The sequence below is a fragment of the Filicampus tigris genome, chromosome 19 (genome assembly GCF_054856515.1).
Source record: "Filicampus tigris isolate MCC_2025a chromosome 19, RoL_Ftig_1.0, whole genome shotgun sequence".
In the NCBI taxonomy this organism is placed as follows: Eukaryota; Metazoa; Chordata; class Actinopteri; order Syngnathiformes; family Syngnathidae; genus Filicampus; species Filicampus tigris.
In genome coordinates, this window is record NC_141235.1 from 5,267,843 (window position 1) to 5,284,104 (window position 16,262).

General features: G+C 44.3%; 1 protein-coding gene across 8 annotated transcripts; it reads right to left on the reverse strand.

The window, feature by feature from the left end:
• rnf157 (ring finger protein 157) lies at positions 1-15,682 on the reverse strand. 8 transcript variants are annotated; one of them, XM_086017162.1, is made up of 20 exons: positions 14,798-15,681; positions 12,307-12,425; positions 10,366-10,454; positions 9,783-9,932; positions 9,567-9,684; positions 9,383-9,449; positions 9,263-9,306; positions 8,404-8,451; positions 8,229-8,300; positions 7,990-8,149; positions 7,787-7,899; positions 7,393-7,622; positions 7,209-7,311; positions 7,028-7,136; positions 5,715-5,932; positions 5,195-5,245; positions 5,071-5,119; positions 3,881-3,991; positions 2,894-2,928; positions 1-1,864 (listed from the first exon to the last, which is right to left on the reverse strand). In XM_086017162.1, the coding sequence occupies exons 1-19, from the start codon at positions 14,883-14,885 to the stop codon at positions 2,894-2,896; spliced, it is 1,974 nt and encodes a 657-aa protein (XP_085873288.1). In that variant the 5' UTR covers positions 14,886-15,681; the 3' UTR covers positions 1-1,864. The 8 variants fall into 8 exon arrangements, 5 of the variants coding, with proteins under 5 accessions (XP_085873288.1, XP_085873291.1, XP_085873289.1 ...); XM_086017165.1 differs by lacking the exon at positions 3,881-3,991 and having other exon boundaries at positions 14,798-15,682; XM_086017163.1 differs by lacking the exon at positions 2,894-2,928 and having other exon boundaries at positions 5,715-5,833.
• Between the last annotated feature and the right edge of the window lie 580 nt (positions 15,683-16,262).

The following is a 16,262-nucleotide window of genomic DNA, read 5'->3' on the forward strand; positions in this document are numbered from 1 at the left end:
TTAAGTTGCAAAAAAAAAATAATAATAATAACTTTATTGTCCGTCTCACGTTCACGCCTACAATCCTACAAAAGTGGGTTGTTCTGACCGATTCGGATTCACCGCCTACGACACATTCAGACTGTGACCGCGTGACTGTCATCTCACAACCCGGGAAACGGCGGGCTACCTGACAACACTTAACTAAAAAGACGCGAGACCTGCCACCTGGACGTGTCATGCTTCACCCTCAGCCTCATGCACCGCAACGTTACGTCGCCTCGGAAACGGCTGAGGGTGCATTCGTGTCCCTTTTCGACCAGCTACAGTACGTGAGTACGCGTGAGTGTGTGTTAACCTTTACAAATGTTTCACATCGTTTAATCCACATTCTAAATCAACGACACAGTGCTTTGAATGGATAAAGACACAAATCAACATTGAGAAGAGGTTAACTAAAAAAAAAAAAAAAATTAAAAATTTTTTTTAAAAAAAGGATCATCAGGATATGAATGTCTCTTACTTTACAATAGCAAGCAAAAATTGTTTACATGTAGCCGTTCAGTGATAACTGAGGAGAAAATGAAGCCGTTTTTATTGCTGGGTGGAGGCTTCGAGAGTTGCACTGCAACAATACTGACATGCTAACACAGGTTGGGGGTTTGATTCCAGTTCACGGAGTGGATTAGCGTAGCCAGGGATGGGCATAATAATCACGATACAACTGTTCAATGTTTCAGTACTTTTTGCGTAGCTTAATTGTCTCTAAAAAAAAGAAGCTGGATGGCAAAATGAAAACAGGCCTTTCGGTGACTCTTCCAGTCTCTGTGTGGCAACCTGCTGATGACACTCTTAGTGGCCACTTCCCACTGAAAACATCCCGTTTGAAGCCTTGCAATGATGAAGTACATTCTAAAAACAGTTGGGTTAAAAATAACACAATTTGGGGTTGTTTACAACCAAGAAAGTTGGGACCATTTTTGACCCCAAATTGTATTATTTGAAACCCAACAGTTTTTAGAGTGTACCGTTGACCAATTATTAGGTTTCATCTTGGTCATCTTGTCCATGACTGTCCAAATATCTACAACTACAGCTACTTGCACAAAAAAATACTAAAACATCAAACAGTTGGAAGTGCATTCGAAATCGGACAAAAGTTCAAACTAAGCTGACCTGTAAAAAGTTAGTGCAGTTTAGATTCATCCTAAAATTTATACAAGGGGTATTTTTGGGGGGAGTAGTGTTTATCAATGAATCGGGCGTGCTAATTTTCCACATCAAGAAAAACGAGTCAATGCCCATCCTACCTTTATAGTCGCGCCTCCATCTGGGAGGTGAGCTTCCTACATTCTTTTAATGCTTTCGTTTCACATTCGGCAGAAGTCGTCCGGAGAGGAGCAGGCTTTGTTTTTAGCATTTAGCGCACTGACATGGTGATTGCAGATCACAGTAGCCCCTGACTGATTGGCTGGTGGTGGAGGAGGAGGAAAAGCAGCAGCAACTTCTAACCAAAAAGTCACAACATGAATTGTCACGAGTAAGTTCCAACTATGGGTAATAAATTAAAAAAACAGACCGGGAAATAAAATATTTATAAAAGTGCTCAGATAACACCTCACTGGAGAAGAACCTGGAGGTGGTGGTGGTGGTGGTGGGGTTCCCTGCTCAGCCGTTATCCAGCGATGAAGCACTGAGTAGGAAGTGCTAATAGTAGTAGTAGTAGTAGTAGTAGTGTTTGGGTGGGTGGGTGAGAGAGCGGACTACACAATGAGGGGTCCACGGCGGGGGTGTTTGGGACTCTGGCCCTCCTGGTTCTCCACCCCTTGTTCCTCACGGTTGCTGGTGGAGTCCAAAACGGGCCTGTAGCCACCGAGGTACAGACCTGAAAAACAAAAGAGAAAGACGTGGTGGCGTTAAGATAAGAAAAAAAGAGACGCACAAGAAGATTAAGGGATTATGAGGGCCCAACCGATTCATCGGACGTTATTAGCTTTTTAAAATTGTCAAAAATCTTTTTTTTTTTTTTTTTTAATCAAACGATTTTTTTATTTTATTTTTTTACACATTACAACATATGGTAAAGACATTCAAACATTCCTACCTCTCAAAAATAAAAAATAAAAAAATAAAATAAAATAAAAAAATTGGCAGATTTTGGCCAATTTGTATCTCGTGTTAAGTTAAAGAAATACTAACAAAGCAAGTATTTTAAAACAACCAAATGCTCTTTATTGTTGAAGCGTTAAGGGACCATCAGATACGGTTAGTTATTTTAATCATTATATATATTTTTAACTAATTGTCGGATTAATCGGAATTTTATTCGGGCAGATATCAGAATCTGAATCAGCCTCAAAAAGTCGGGCCCTATTGATTACATAGTGTGTTTTTGAAGAAAAAAATTCAAGGAATTATTTTAGCTCAGTTATAATATAGGAACAAAAGTATTGGGACACAATAACATAACTTCACCTTAACGGTGCTAGCTTAATACTAACATATAATGGAAAAAGCCAAAGCATCTCTGTTATAATGTTTTAAGCAAAGCTTATTTGAACAGAAACGGTGCAACAACACATATAGACAGACAGTCTGCATGAGTGTATTAATACACACACACACACACACACACACACACACACACACACACGCACACACACCAACCTCCCCCGGTGGCCAAGTGGTGCACACTAAAAGGAGCCACAATGATTTTTTTTTTTTTTTTTTCAAGGTGCACAAACTGTTTAATTCTTTACAGACTTTACGACATATTAAAGGATAGAAGCTCTTATAGTTGCTCCATTTTCACTTCCTATAACATCCCAATACTTTTTGTCCGATATAGCCCAAGCGCATAATGGCCCCAAATAACCCTTGAGTCGAATCTGGAGTCTTAGTCAACGCTGCATACCTAGTCCTCAATATGTACTGGGCACGACTCCTCATCTTTGCATCCAAAAGAAGGCGAGAGAAGGGCAGAAAGGGAGGGCAGGAGGAGAACACGGGATGGGAAGAATTCACAGGAAGAAGGGAGAGATAACAAAAGACATTTTACGACACACACGGAGAGAAAAAGACGCCACGCACGACATTTGAGCTAAAAACGTGGGAACACATTGGAAAGGGAAACGGGTTCGTGAAGAGGATGGAGCAAATAAGTCACCCTTGGCTCAATTAAAAATGCTCATACAAAGCAAATGAACACATCGGGTTATTGCGCAAGGGTGTTCTCACACTGGGCCATTCCAACTGTGCTCGAATCCACTTGGCAATTAAAGTCCATTACTTTTCATTCATGAATACAGAAATCTTTCACAATAGAAATAAATATAAAGTATTGAAACAAAAGACAAAAAAATTCGGGCACATTATACAAGACAATTATCTAACTGCGCCTGGACAGTCAATGACAATAGTCGCCGCCTTGCGCAATTGAAATAAACTAAGTAATTATGAATGCGCTCACACCTCTCGGAATTAAATAATCGCGACTTTGAACTATTAAAAATAAATGACTTGGCATGGTTTGAATGGCCTAGTGTGAATCCGTCCTGAGGTTGGTATGAAGGAGAGGAAAGGACAACAGGGATCATGTTGGACCAAGACTCTTCTCTGCTAACATGACAGAGAACATGCATGTATGAAGCGCACGTGACAATCATGAACACACACGCACGCATCAGGGCTGAAGGATGGAGGGAGCGCACGGTTACTCCCTATCAACAAGCGATGAAGCAGCAAAGGGAAGAAAGGAGGGGAAAAAAAAAAAAAAAAGAGCCGCTCGGAAGCCCGCCTTAGCTTCTTGCCGCCATTCCTTCTTCCTCGCGTTAGCCTAGCGAGCTAACGCCAGACTAGCTGGCCTGCCCCATCCCATCACTTCTGCTCGGCGTCCACTCACCGGCGTATCGGCCGTCAGGAGCCTGCTCATTGTCCAAGCCCAAAGAGGGCGTGTCACACAGGGCGACGCCCTGATTGTTATTGGCCAACTCGGGACACTTGCTCCGCCCACCTGCAAGCGAGGGCACAGGTCAAACAAGAGCAGCCAGGCGCAGCACGGGTGGGGGGGCACGGGGGACATGCTGGAAGGGAGTTGGGCGGCCATGCGAGAATGAAGCATCGTTGAATGTGTTGCGCTTTGTTTGGTAGTTGACAACCACTCTGCAATGTGCATTAGCACCACCTACAGGACTGGAGTGGAACACCATCGACCATGACTTTTATTTGCTATTTTGTTTACATTTTTTATACTATTTTCGCCATGACGCAGGGCTGCACTATGTGAGCCATTGATACGTTATGTGCGATTAATCCGCATTTTTTGGCGCTCTTTCTGTCGCCTCAATGCCCGGCTCTAACTTATGTGTATGCTGCAATTTATTGAGAAATCAAACAAAACAAACAAACAAAAAAAAAAAACCCACAATCTGACATGCGTAATGTGTGACAGGTGTGTGCATATGTCGGCACTAACGAGGACAAAAAGGCAAGGGTGGCCACATGATTGGCAACACACGCACACGCGCACGCACACACACAGGCCATCTGTCGGCGCTGGTGCTGTCAGACACACGCGCACACACATGCCGCACTGCACATGAGCATTCGCAGCCTGCCAAGGCGGCACTCGCTCCCTAAAGAAATGAAAGATCAACTCACTTGTGTCACGCACGCACACACACACCCACGCATGCATAATTACATGTCACGGGCTGTCTGTTGAAAGGTGACCTTGTTGCTTGTTTGCTTCAAGCCCTGTGCTGTGTTTGTTGGCTCACCGCACACACCAAAGTGTATAATGGAGCAAATTAAATCAAACTGCAATTATTAGGTATGGCATGAACGTGTAGAACATGACATGCAAAGGCTAGCTTGAAATGACATACAAACTCACCATCTATAAAATGTACATTTTTTTTTTTAGTTCTAACAATGGCCCACATGCTACCCTGGTGATTCCCAAACACCGTTCAGTGGTACATTAGAATGCCACGAATCTTGTTGTCAAGCCAAGAAATGTCAAATTCTTATGTTTCTCCCCATCAATTTGCACCGAGCATGTGGTCATCTGGGGCGGTCACCGTAAATTACCTTTGCCGGTCGATGGTGAGGAGCGGTCCTCTTCCGTGACATCGTTTCCCTAAGAAAACGAAGATAAGAGCTCAAATAAAACGTTTACGTTAAGCACTGATGAGAGTCGTCAAATGCCGGTCACCTCGGAGTCCTGCTCATCGACGGCTACAGAGTAGTTCAATTCTGTTGACTCCTTGGAAAGGGAGAGAACCAAAAGTCAGTGACGAGACGGGGGAATTTATTTATTTTTTTCTTTTGCATCGTTGCCAGTGGTAACCGCCCATGCTGCCACACATTTACAACTTAAGTGTATTTAAAGCGGAAGTCAACATTTTTTTCTCAAGAATATGTTCTATGAAAGCACACTAGTTGAAACAGAGCATTCTGATAAATGTTGCGTTTGTGGAATAAGTGTTGATCCACTCATTTTTATCCATCTCTGGGGGCGGCCATTTTGCATAATTTTAGAAAAAAACAATGTGTGGGTTGACTTCCGCTTCAAATGCACTCCAGACAGACGTTTTCCACTCCTTTAACTTGGGCTACAGCTTTTTCTCTTCAAACGATTACATAGTCGAGAAAAGTCGACGAGCATCTTTGATTAAAAACAATTTGTCGTCTCAATAAAAAGAATCGGTAGACGCAGCATCACTAATATTTACCCCTTCCAGCTGTGAGGGTCCTCGGCTCTCCATGGGGGTGTCCCGGCTCTCCTCGCCCTGGGCGTCCACCCCCTCCTGGCCCCCCCCGGGCTCGCCGTCCGCCCCAGCCAGGTAGGACCCTGACATGGAGGACATGGTGTCAGTGCTGATGTGGGAGTGCTGCGAGTGGGACGAGGCCATGGACATCACTGACTGGGCCAGGCTGCTGCTCACTGGGTCTGGCAGACACACGGAGACACCACATCACCGTCCGCCGCCATTTTTTTTTCAAGACTGCGCAAGATGACTGACTGAAGCTCGGCCAGCTTTTCCTCCCAGCAGTCTGCCGACGCGGCCAGTTTAATTCATGCCAAAAATCCTCCCGTCGGATCCGCAAAATGCTGCGATGGCACCGGCTGATAATTTATTCATGTTAAAACGCTCCATAAGCTGAACTGAGAGTTTTGCTTTCCGCGTTTTGTCTATATTTCAGAATTACTGCATACAACTTGCCCTCTGGACTGGTGGTTTATTATTACTCAGATGTGATTGGTCGATACTACTTATACTGTAAATGGAAAGCAGAACACGTTTGATCCTGCAATCCTCTTCCCGACAGCTTCTGCTTTTGGCATGCGGTATTTGTAGAGATAGCAGCTTCCTTTGTGAGGACCACCGCATGCTATTTACAAAACAGCATTTCTTTGACATTCCTTTTGAATAGGGATAGACAGATTATCAGACGATTATCGGCTCCGATATTCAGATTTTGACAAATATCAGCATCTGCCTTTTTAAAAATTCTAATGGCCGATAATAAATCAATTTAAAATTGTGTCAACTTCCAGCAACTATTTATTTACATTTTCAGTTAACTTTATAAGAGATTCTACTCACCCTGGAAATGACTCTGCACTTTTTTTTTTGGTTTGAAATCAAAACAAATATAAGTGACGTTTTTAACATTTCGGTCACTTTGAAATTTTGGAGGACTTCATTTACTGTAGAAAATTATTTGGAGCTATTGTTTAAGTTTTGGTTTTTTCTTTTTTTAGAATTTTTATAAATGTAATAATATACTAACATTAATAATAATAAAAGAAAATTAACATTATGCCTATCTGAAAAAGTGTTCAATAAAGATATGGTTAAAGACATTTCAACAAAGTTAATGACGCCAATATTTTCATTTTTCCTGAAAACGAATATCGGCTCCAAATATCAGTTATCGGTCTCCTTGACTACTAATAATCGGTAACGGCCCTGAAATAAACATATCGGTCCATCTCTACTTTCGAAGATGACTTTTAATGGATTACAACGTTTTGTGTTACCTTCGGGGGAAGTGATAGTGGAGGAGAGCGGCGTTCCGGTGCACGGCGACTGGTCGATGGCCCCGGAAGAGGAGAGTGTCAGGTTTTCGCTGTCTGGCGTGGCTCCGCACTGTAAAAACAAAGACGCGGCGCTATAACAGGAGCTCACAACCCGAGAAAATATCTACAAAAATATGCACACCTCCTGCGGATCCACCACAAGTTTGTGGCGACGGGCCTCTAATTCACTGCAGGATTTCTCATCCTCCTCCTCGGGAAGCACTGAGGAATTCTGGGAAAGCGACCTGAAATATGCAGACTTGCGGTTTGGAAGGGCTCTGAAGAAGTTTTAAAGCAATCATCACAGGATGAGCACATGCACTCACTTGGAACCGCTCTTCTTGAGTTTGAGCCCCTGACTGGAGTTGGAGTGGTCCAGAGGGGAGAGGGAACGGGCCGCCGCCGGGTGGGATTCGCTGCCGTATGGCGGGAGCGCCCCTGACACGTGACTGGGGCCGGAGTGGAGGGGCGGCGCTAAGGAGGACGTTGCCAGGGGGCCGTTGAGAGCCTCCAGCAGGGACACGGCCTCGTAACCCGGCGGGATGTGCTCGGACGCCTGGAGAGAAAAAGAAAAAGCGCAGCCGATTGTTATTTAAGATCCGTGCCAAAACCACCAAATACACCTTGGTTGATTTCTGTTGAAAAACCCACTGTGTCTTTTTTTTTAATTTATTTATTTTTTTACTACGTTAGCGTGAATTCATATTAGCATCACAGTACCGAGTGTTCCTCTGAGTCTGACGTCTGCGAAGTGATGACGGGGTTAAAGCTGGTGGGCGTCAAAGGGCTGAGTTTCTTCCTCATGGCTCGGATCTGCAGCAGAGCTCTGAAGGCTAAAGCAAAACGACGACGACAAAAAAAAAAAATAAATATAAATGTTTGGCAAAAGAGCACCTCCGGCGCGTTTGTGCGCGTGGACTCACGCAGTCTGCAGATGGGGCAGCAGTTGGCTTGATAGCGCAACGTGTCGGCGCAGGCGTTGCAGAGACACAGGTGTCTGCACGGCAGGATGAGCGTGTCGCGCACGTCCGACAGACACACCACGCACTCGGCGCTGTTGTCGCTAATTTCGTCGTCGGCCACCTGTCGAGGAAAGAACCACAATCGCGTCAATGCACGCTCGAGAGGCGGAGACAAGAAAAAGCCTTTTTGCCATGTTTACCTTTGATTCTTGGCTGTTGTACTTGTTCTCTATCCCGTAGATCTCCTGCAGTAGATAACTCACTCCGTCCACCTGGGAAATGAAAGAAGAAAAGCCGTCACGTCTCCAGGGGACAAAAACGCTTTGTTCCAAAAAGAAAAATGGCAAATATTTGACAAAAGAGACGTGCGCTCACCACTTGTTTCTGCTTCAGAGGCTTCACACAGTAGCTGCCATCCATGTGCTGCCATGGAAAACCACAGTATGAGGAATGCTACTTTCCATGCACATGTCGTGCATCTTTCAAGGGAAGTCAACCCCAAAGTTTTCTTTATAATAATATCTTGCATTCGCCTTCACTAGTCTAAACATGGCATTCTGATTACAATTGCGTTTGTGGAATATGCGTTAAGAAGCAAAAGAGCCTGTTTTCGTCCATCTCAGGGGGCGGCCATTTTGTCACTTGGACTGTGGACTGAAAAGCTCATCACAGTTGCTCAGGTAACAACCAATCACGGCTCAGCTTCAGAAAACAGGTCAGCCCCGATTGGTCGTTAGCGGAGCCCTGCGCAACTGTGATGTCATTTTCAGTCCACGGCAAGTGACAAAATGGCCGCCCCATGAGATGGATACAACGGGTGGATTTTGCTGCTTATTTCATATTCCACAAACGCAATATTAATCCAAATATCAACTTCAGACTAGCCGGGGCGGAGCCAGAACGTGGCTAATGGGTGGGCCTGGTAAAATCCTCCTGTCCCGACACATCGTACATTCAAATAAAATGACAAATTGAATAATATGAAGTTCAGATCTTCCTTAGACAACCACAACTATGCCATTCTTAATATTCAATCAAATAAAAAAAACACAACAAAACGCAAATTCAAAAATAATTTACGACAAATTTTAAAGTATATATTTTTTTCATGAATCTCACTGGTTGGGCAGTCCCACCCATGGCTCCGCCCCTGCAGACTAGCAAGGCTGCATAGAACATATTGTTGTCAAGAAAATTTGGGGTTGACTTCCCGCTTTATTGCAATCAAGTGTACCTTTTCAAACGTGGCCAGCAGTATGTGAGAGTGGCCCAGATGTTCTGCGTACAGAAAACAAAGATCCATTCGCGTCATTTGAACGTACACGTACCAAGTCGGTGTCGGAGCGGAACTCACCGTCGCCCTCGTCAACCGCCGCCTGCACCACCATGGGGAAGATCTCCCGGTCCATGTCAAACAGCAGCTGGTGAGAAACAAACGAGAGGTGTCAAAAGTCGATACTTTTGTAAATTGGCGACTTAAGTCCGACTCAAGTCATCTCTTCCGTAAAGTGTGCAGACAACTCGCAGGGAGGACTCGCCTCTTCGTCCGCCCACTCGCTGAGGTTGACGGTGTGCGACGGCAGACAGAACTGCTGGCTCACCCCCCTCTTGAAGCGCACCGTCTCCGACTGCAGGGAGCTGTCCTGGGGCAGGTAGCTACAGGAAACCAACGCGTTGCGGTCAACTGCTGCGCTCACACAAGTCAGGGATTCAAGCTGCGCCACTGTGCTCTCTCGCCCCTCTCAAGAACCTACACTGGCACGCCGTTGTGGAACTCCTCTACGGCCTGGTAGTAGATGGTGATTGCCACCTGCGTGTCGGCGTCAAAGGTGAACTCCACGTTGTAGCAGGCTCGCTGCTTGCCCGCCTCGTCGTCGCCGGGCAACTTAAGGTCCTCGCTGCACCTGCAAGGCCGAGCAAGAGCTTGCAATCATTTTGTCCTGGAAATAGTCCTTTTAAAAAAGTAGCGCTGGATTTTAATGAGGGGACTGTTGTTGCCATGGCGATCCCGGGAGACCCAAAATGACAATACCGGAGCACGGCCTGTTTGTGTTTAGCGCATGTGCGCATTGCCTTGACTTTGTTGACGTTGTTTACCACAGTAGTGAAAAGGGAAATTATACTTCATGCCTCTAGGGGGAGTCTGATCAAACACCAAGACTTGTTTTGTGTATAAAAAGGGGACAGCGGGCTGCTAGCTCACAATTAGACTGGCAAACATAGACATTTTTGTCACATTTGCTAACAGTCGAGCCTTTGCAACGGAACCCGGATTTAGCGGTCGCTGCACATTCTGAGTCAGCGTTTGTGCCGGGGGGGAGTTGTATTACAGCGTACCGTGCAAGCCGCAGTGTGTCCTTGCGGATGTTTATAAGGCTCCGTAGCGTCTTCACCGGTTCCTGAGGCGGAGGGGCTGCGTATGGGAACTGAAAGCAACAAAAAAAACAACAATCATATGAGTAAGTTAAATACACGCTATGAGACGACGGGGAGTGGCTGTAACATTCCTCTCGTACCCACCATGCTGCGGGTCAGCATGAATAAAAGAAATTTGCTGCGCTACCCGGGAACGATCGTTATCAGCTGTGGATTCATCTTTGACGCCATTTTGAGGATCAAACATCCCTTGGTTAGATCGACCAACTTGACCCTGGTTGTGTTACTCTTTGATTGGATTCAAAGCCACAAGCTGCTGACGGTGCATTTAAGGACCAAATCGAGGACGTGGCGGAATAACTCCACACACTGCACAAGGCTCACTCGTGTGTTTACGCGACCGTGAATGGTAGTAACGATACACATCTGGGGCTCGGTGGGAGTCGTGCCGGTTAAAACGCGCGCACGCGCTGACGCTGAAAAGAGCCTTTCAGTCGACAACAGTGGAGGTCTTATTAGAAATGTCACAGCGGACATTCACGCGCGTGTATACTAAACACCATTTGAAAACACAAAATTCCTTATGGGAGATTATTACATGTGGGGGAGTGTGTGTAGTGGGAGGGGGCGGGGGGGGGTTGGGGTCTCTAAATATAGCTTGAGCCAGAGCGCAATAACTCAAGCTGGGTTTATGCTTTTACTGTGCCATCTGCTCACAAGCCACCGAGCGTTATATAATGCTGCTTCGAGCGTCTCATTCAAAGAGAGATGAAGAGGGGGAGAAATGCTTTTTTTTTTTTTTGATAATTCTGAGCCAACGGGAGGATTTAAACGCCCACAAAATCTGGGAGGAAAAAAAAGATACCGCTAATTTCAGCCCGAGTCTAGACATAAACGGCAGGAAGACCACAAGCTTGACTTTCTTGAAATTCTCCGCTCGTGAGCTCAGCATTCCGGTGACAGGATCGAAGCGCCGCGGGAGAATGAGCAACTTATCGCTTGGCAGATTCTCCCCTTTCATTTGTAATTACTCTGACAGGACGATAGATGCGCGTAAATTGCAATCGGGCAGGTGCGGAAGGCTGCTAAACGCTGCAGCGGGGTGCCGTCAGCTGCAGGCAAGCGGGGTTGTGAACGGTGCGTCAACACGAAATGAATGCCAGATGATGGAGTTGGCTGTCAAGTAAGAGTCGTTTGACGAAGGTGCGGATATGATAAATGAAAGTGAAAACATTTATTGATCTTTTAAAATACTCACACGGGATTGGGACAGCCCCCAACTGGGACTAGTGAAAATCCTCAGATAATTTAGATTTATTATTATCATTCTTATTATTTTTTTTTTTTGTTACATTACAAATTGTATAACAACTTCACAGTAAAAGAGAATGTCAACGCAAACATTTTTCTTTTCAAGGATTTGTTCTATTCAAGTCCACTAGTTGAAATAGGGCATTCTGATAAATATTGAGTTTGTGGAATAAGTGTTAATCCACTCGTTTTTAGCCATCTCTGGGGGCGGCTATTTTGTCTTCTGTCGACTGAAAATGACATCATAACTGCTCACAACGACCAATCATGGCTCAGATTCAGAAAACAGGTCAGCCGTTTTCATTAGACAGAAGACAAAATGGCCACCCCCAGGGATGGCTAAAAAAAAGTGCATTTTGCTGCTTAATTTATATTCCACAAATGCAAAATTACTCAGAATGCCGTGTTTCAACTAGTAGGCGTGCTGGGAAAACATTGTTGAAAAAAATGTTTGGATTGTCTTCGGTTTTAAGTACTTTTTTCATTTAAATTTATTGTACTATAAAATTTGAAACCAGAGCGGGGCATGGCCTAACCGCCATCGAGTTGCCGTTTGCATATTTTCAGGACCGACGTGGTCCCAATGCTTACCGCTACTGGTCTGGTCCCGAGGAAGTTTAGATCTGTGTTTTCTCCAAACAGGTAACCTTCCGGGTGGGTGGAGTCAAACTTCTCTCCGCCCATGATAAAGTGGCTGGCGAAGTAACTTCCTGCGGACGCAAGAGGATAGATGGCAAAAGGAATTTGAGTGACATGACAGCACAGACTTCCGAGCTTGGATTGCAAAATGCTAACATAAAAAAAATTCCGTGTCTTATTTTTGGGTCCAAGCTTCCCCCCTTGAGGAAACTGGTTGGCTAGCTTGCCTTCGCAAAAACCAGCTCGCTAACCAACAAACATTGAAAGCATAACCCTACTTGGAGATATCAACCAACATTATTTGGCTGGTCCATTTTTCTGTCACAGCGGGTTGCTAAGTGTGAGAGGCTCGGTCGCAAACTGTCATTTGTTCGCAATTGTCCGGTTCCGTCTAGTTCTGCCGCGTCAGTCAGCGTACAGCTAGCTTCAAACCAACTTGTGCCTTTTAATTACAGCGAGGAATGACAACGGTCTTGTCATGTGTGTGGGCATCCGGATACATATGTGACAGGTTGTGGGAGGTGTGGATCCAGCCTGACACCTTCAAGAATTGTTTCACATGCCTGCAGACGAAAAGACAAGTGAATGACAGCTCCTGAAGCAGGTTAGCGACTAACGGGAACTGGGTCTGACAGATCAGTTTCAGGTACAACCTTCCTTCTTCTTCCCCTAACACTGACAGGATGATACAAACAATGATGTACACAAATGCCATACCAATTAGATTTTGACATGGAAAATTGACATTTTATTTTTGTGTTGGCTCTCTGAAAAGCCTGGCCATCTATCAAGTATATTTTTAATCAACCTAATTCTGAAAATATATAGAATTACACCATAGTTGATGATGGGGTGTATTCTTTTCTTAACACACCCGAAATCAGAAAACCTTTCCTTGCACGTTCAATCCCCAAACGCCACCTCGTCGTCGTCGTGGTAACAAAATCTCGCCATTGGCCCAGCAATATATGGGGCGGGGCATCCAGGTGCTCACTTGCATTGCATGAGATAGCGTGACCTCTAAATTTGTCACATTGCAGCAAGGCAAGAAATGTGTGTTCTGATTCTTGATCAGGTTTTGAGACCTGGGAATTTTTGTAAATTGTCCAAAAATATATATATATTTGTCTCGTGTAGTAACAACAAAGCCAGTGGTTTCAAAGTCTGTTCCACTATGGATGATGTTGCACTTCATTAGCGTGACATCACGTAATCCCAAATTCAGTTTGAGGCGTCTTTTATGGCGAGATGAGAGCAATGTTTCTTTCAACATCTATCTGTGATCTTTCAAATCAGATTGCAGCTCAACTCCCCTGCGGGCCATGCTGCAGTCAAACAGGACACATACAAACACACACACACACACACACACACCCACACACATACACGCACGCACACACATCTCAGTCTAAGGTTCAGAGAGCCGGGATTTGGATTTATACTATGTTGCTTGGGTTTAATTAAGTAGAGGTGGAAAAAACACTGCCATCATCCTGTCCTGCATGCCAACTTCTGCTGGCTGAGTGCTGCGGCGCGTCTAGAAGTCAATACTTTCAGCAAAATCATCATTATTATTATTGCATGAATGTCCAAATAAAAAAATACGACGTGAATCTCAGGGTGGAATTATGAACTGATTGACAAAGTACTGAACACTGGGGTGGACAAATCTTTCCATGGAACTAATTCTAACAATTCAGGGCAAATGAACTGCCATCCCAATCACTAACACAATGATGAAACAACCAGGATGGTCAGTAAACAGGACACTAACCTCACTCAATGTATGAACAAAGTGATGGCTCAGTAGTAATAAGTAGCTAACACACACAGCAACAATAAACACGTAAATGCTTATATATATGCTGCTAGGTATGCTGGGCAGTCTTTTTACACCTCCCAACACAATAGTATGTTGTTATTTTATGGGGTTAGGGTATTCCTTCTCTGTTCAGTATTTTTGTTTATATGTCAAAATATTTTTTAGAAAATAACATTTTCCATTGATTCTGTGTATGCGCATGATGCGGGTGGGTGGGGGGTGTCTGTCACAGGTTTCCATTCAAGCTAGGACCGCCACTGATTATGATACTAGAGATAAAGAGAATTGTTTGTACAATTTCAAATTTAAATGGACGCCTGTATCTTATGAAGATGGTATGTTTCATGTTGGTTACCTTTACAGACCCACCAGAGGTTAGAAATATTAAGTACGGGTCCGGGAATGATGCAGTGCATTAAGCAATCTTCAGTCAAGTGTTAAATTCATCAAATCTGACTTGTGTTTGTTGGGCAGATTTTTTTAAAGGTTATTACAGTATTTCCGATGACTAATGTAATTTTACAAAACACAATCACCTGCAATACGCTCTGCAACGTGAAACCATTACAAATACACCCTCACATACACACACATTGGTCTGACCTGTTGTTGGCGACTTACCAGATTTCGGTGGGTAACGGTACACCGAATTGGACGGAATATCCACTTCTTCCACGCCTATGTTTTGTCTGCTCGCGAAAGCCCCCATCTCCAGTGAAATGACGATAAGAAAGACCAAATGGACATTCAGCTTCGCTTTGTCGAACCCCCTCGATGATGATTACTTCGAGTCATTTAATCCACTTGGTCCATGTCTCTGTTCATTTCTCGTAAACGGGGATCGAGCTTCCCCTTCTACACCGTGGATGTGACCGGCCGGGGGATTAGTGGCTGGTCCGCTGGTTGTTTGTCCTCGCCGGTCAACGCGGTGGAGCTCGGTTGGTAGGTTGAAGAAGGCTGGGGAGAAAGACGCAGTGGTGGGATTCCCTTTAAAAACAAACAAGCTTAATTTAGATTTAAAGCATCAAAAAGCAGCAATGTATCGATGCACAACCAGGTGGCGGCAGGACGCTGGTCTTTAAATCAACCTCGGTCCTGTCAGAGGTTTGTGGATCCCTGTGACGTCACAAATCCGGACCCTGGTTTTGGCGCAGTCCTCTCTCTCTCTTTCTCTCTCCAGTTAGCAGCTAACATAGCTGCCTCATATGTAGCCTAACCCCCCCGGCGAAGACTGCAATGCAGGCACAGTAACAAGCACGTAGCAGGAAAACACGACCGAGAGAAAGCTAACGGAGACGAGTTTAATTAGCTTGCTGAGCAAAACATGACCAAGAAACATGGCTACCACAACATAGCATGTTAGCTCACTCAGAGACCCTTCAATTTACCGGCGAGGTGAAACATTTTGAGGGAGACTGAACAGAACAAAGCAGGAGTGACAGGCCAGGGTTGCCAACTGTTTTTGTTTTCAGGGGATGTTGCTACAGGCAGGGCAATTTGTTGCTAAATTACGTTGACATTGCGTGGTGATGTCATCGCGTAATTACGTGTTTCAACACTTCCCACTTCATATATACTGTATTTTTGTGATCTAAAAAATGACCCCAAAATAGATTATTTAAAAGCGTATCACCTTTAATATGACTAACTCGGTGGAACAAAAAATGAAATATTTATACTGAAATATTACTTAATAATATTAAGTGTGACACCTGCCACCAACCATTTCCAGTCTTTACCCCAAATTCAAAGTTAAAAGGGGGTATGCACACTTGTGCAACCATAATATCTCACTTGTTTATTTTTACTTACCCTTGCTAAAAGATTTCACTAATGTATTGTGGTACTTAATTTAAATATACGTGATATTTCAATACAACAGGAAAAAATGACTTGGAAAAAAATTCTTAAAAACAAGTCCTTTTTATGTTTAAATGCGCATTCGGTACACTTTTCCAAAGTTGTTAAAAGTACAAGGAGAGTACAAGTACAAATCACTACAAATAGCTAAATTTGTTGCTGGCTGCTTTTTGTCACAAATTGCTGGAGTAGTCTGAAAAGTTGCAACATTAACTAAAGTGCTGAG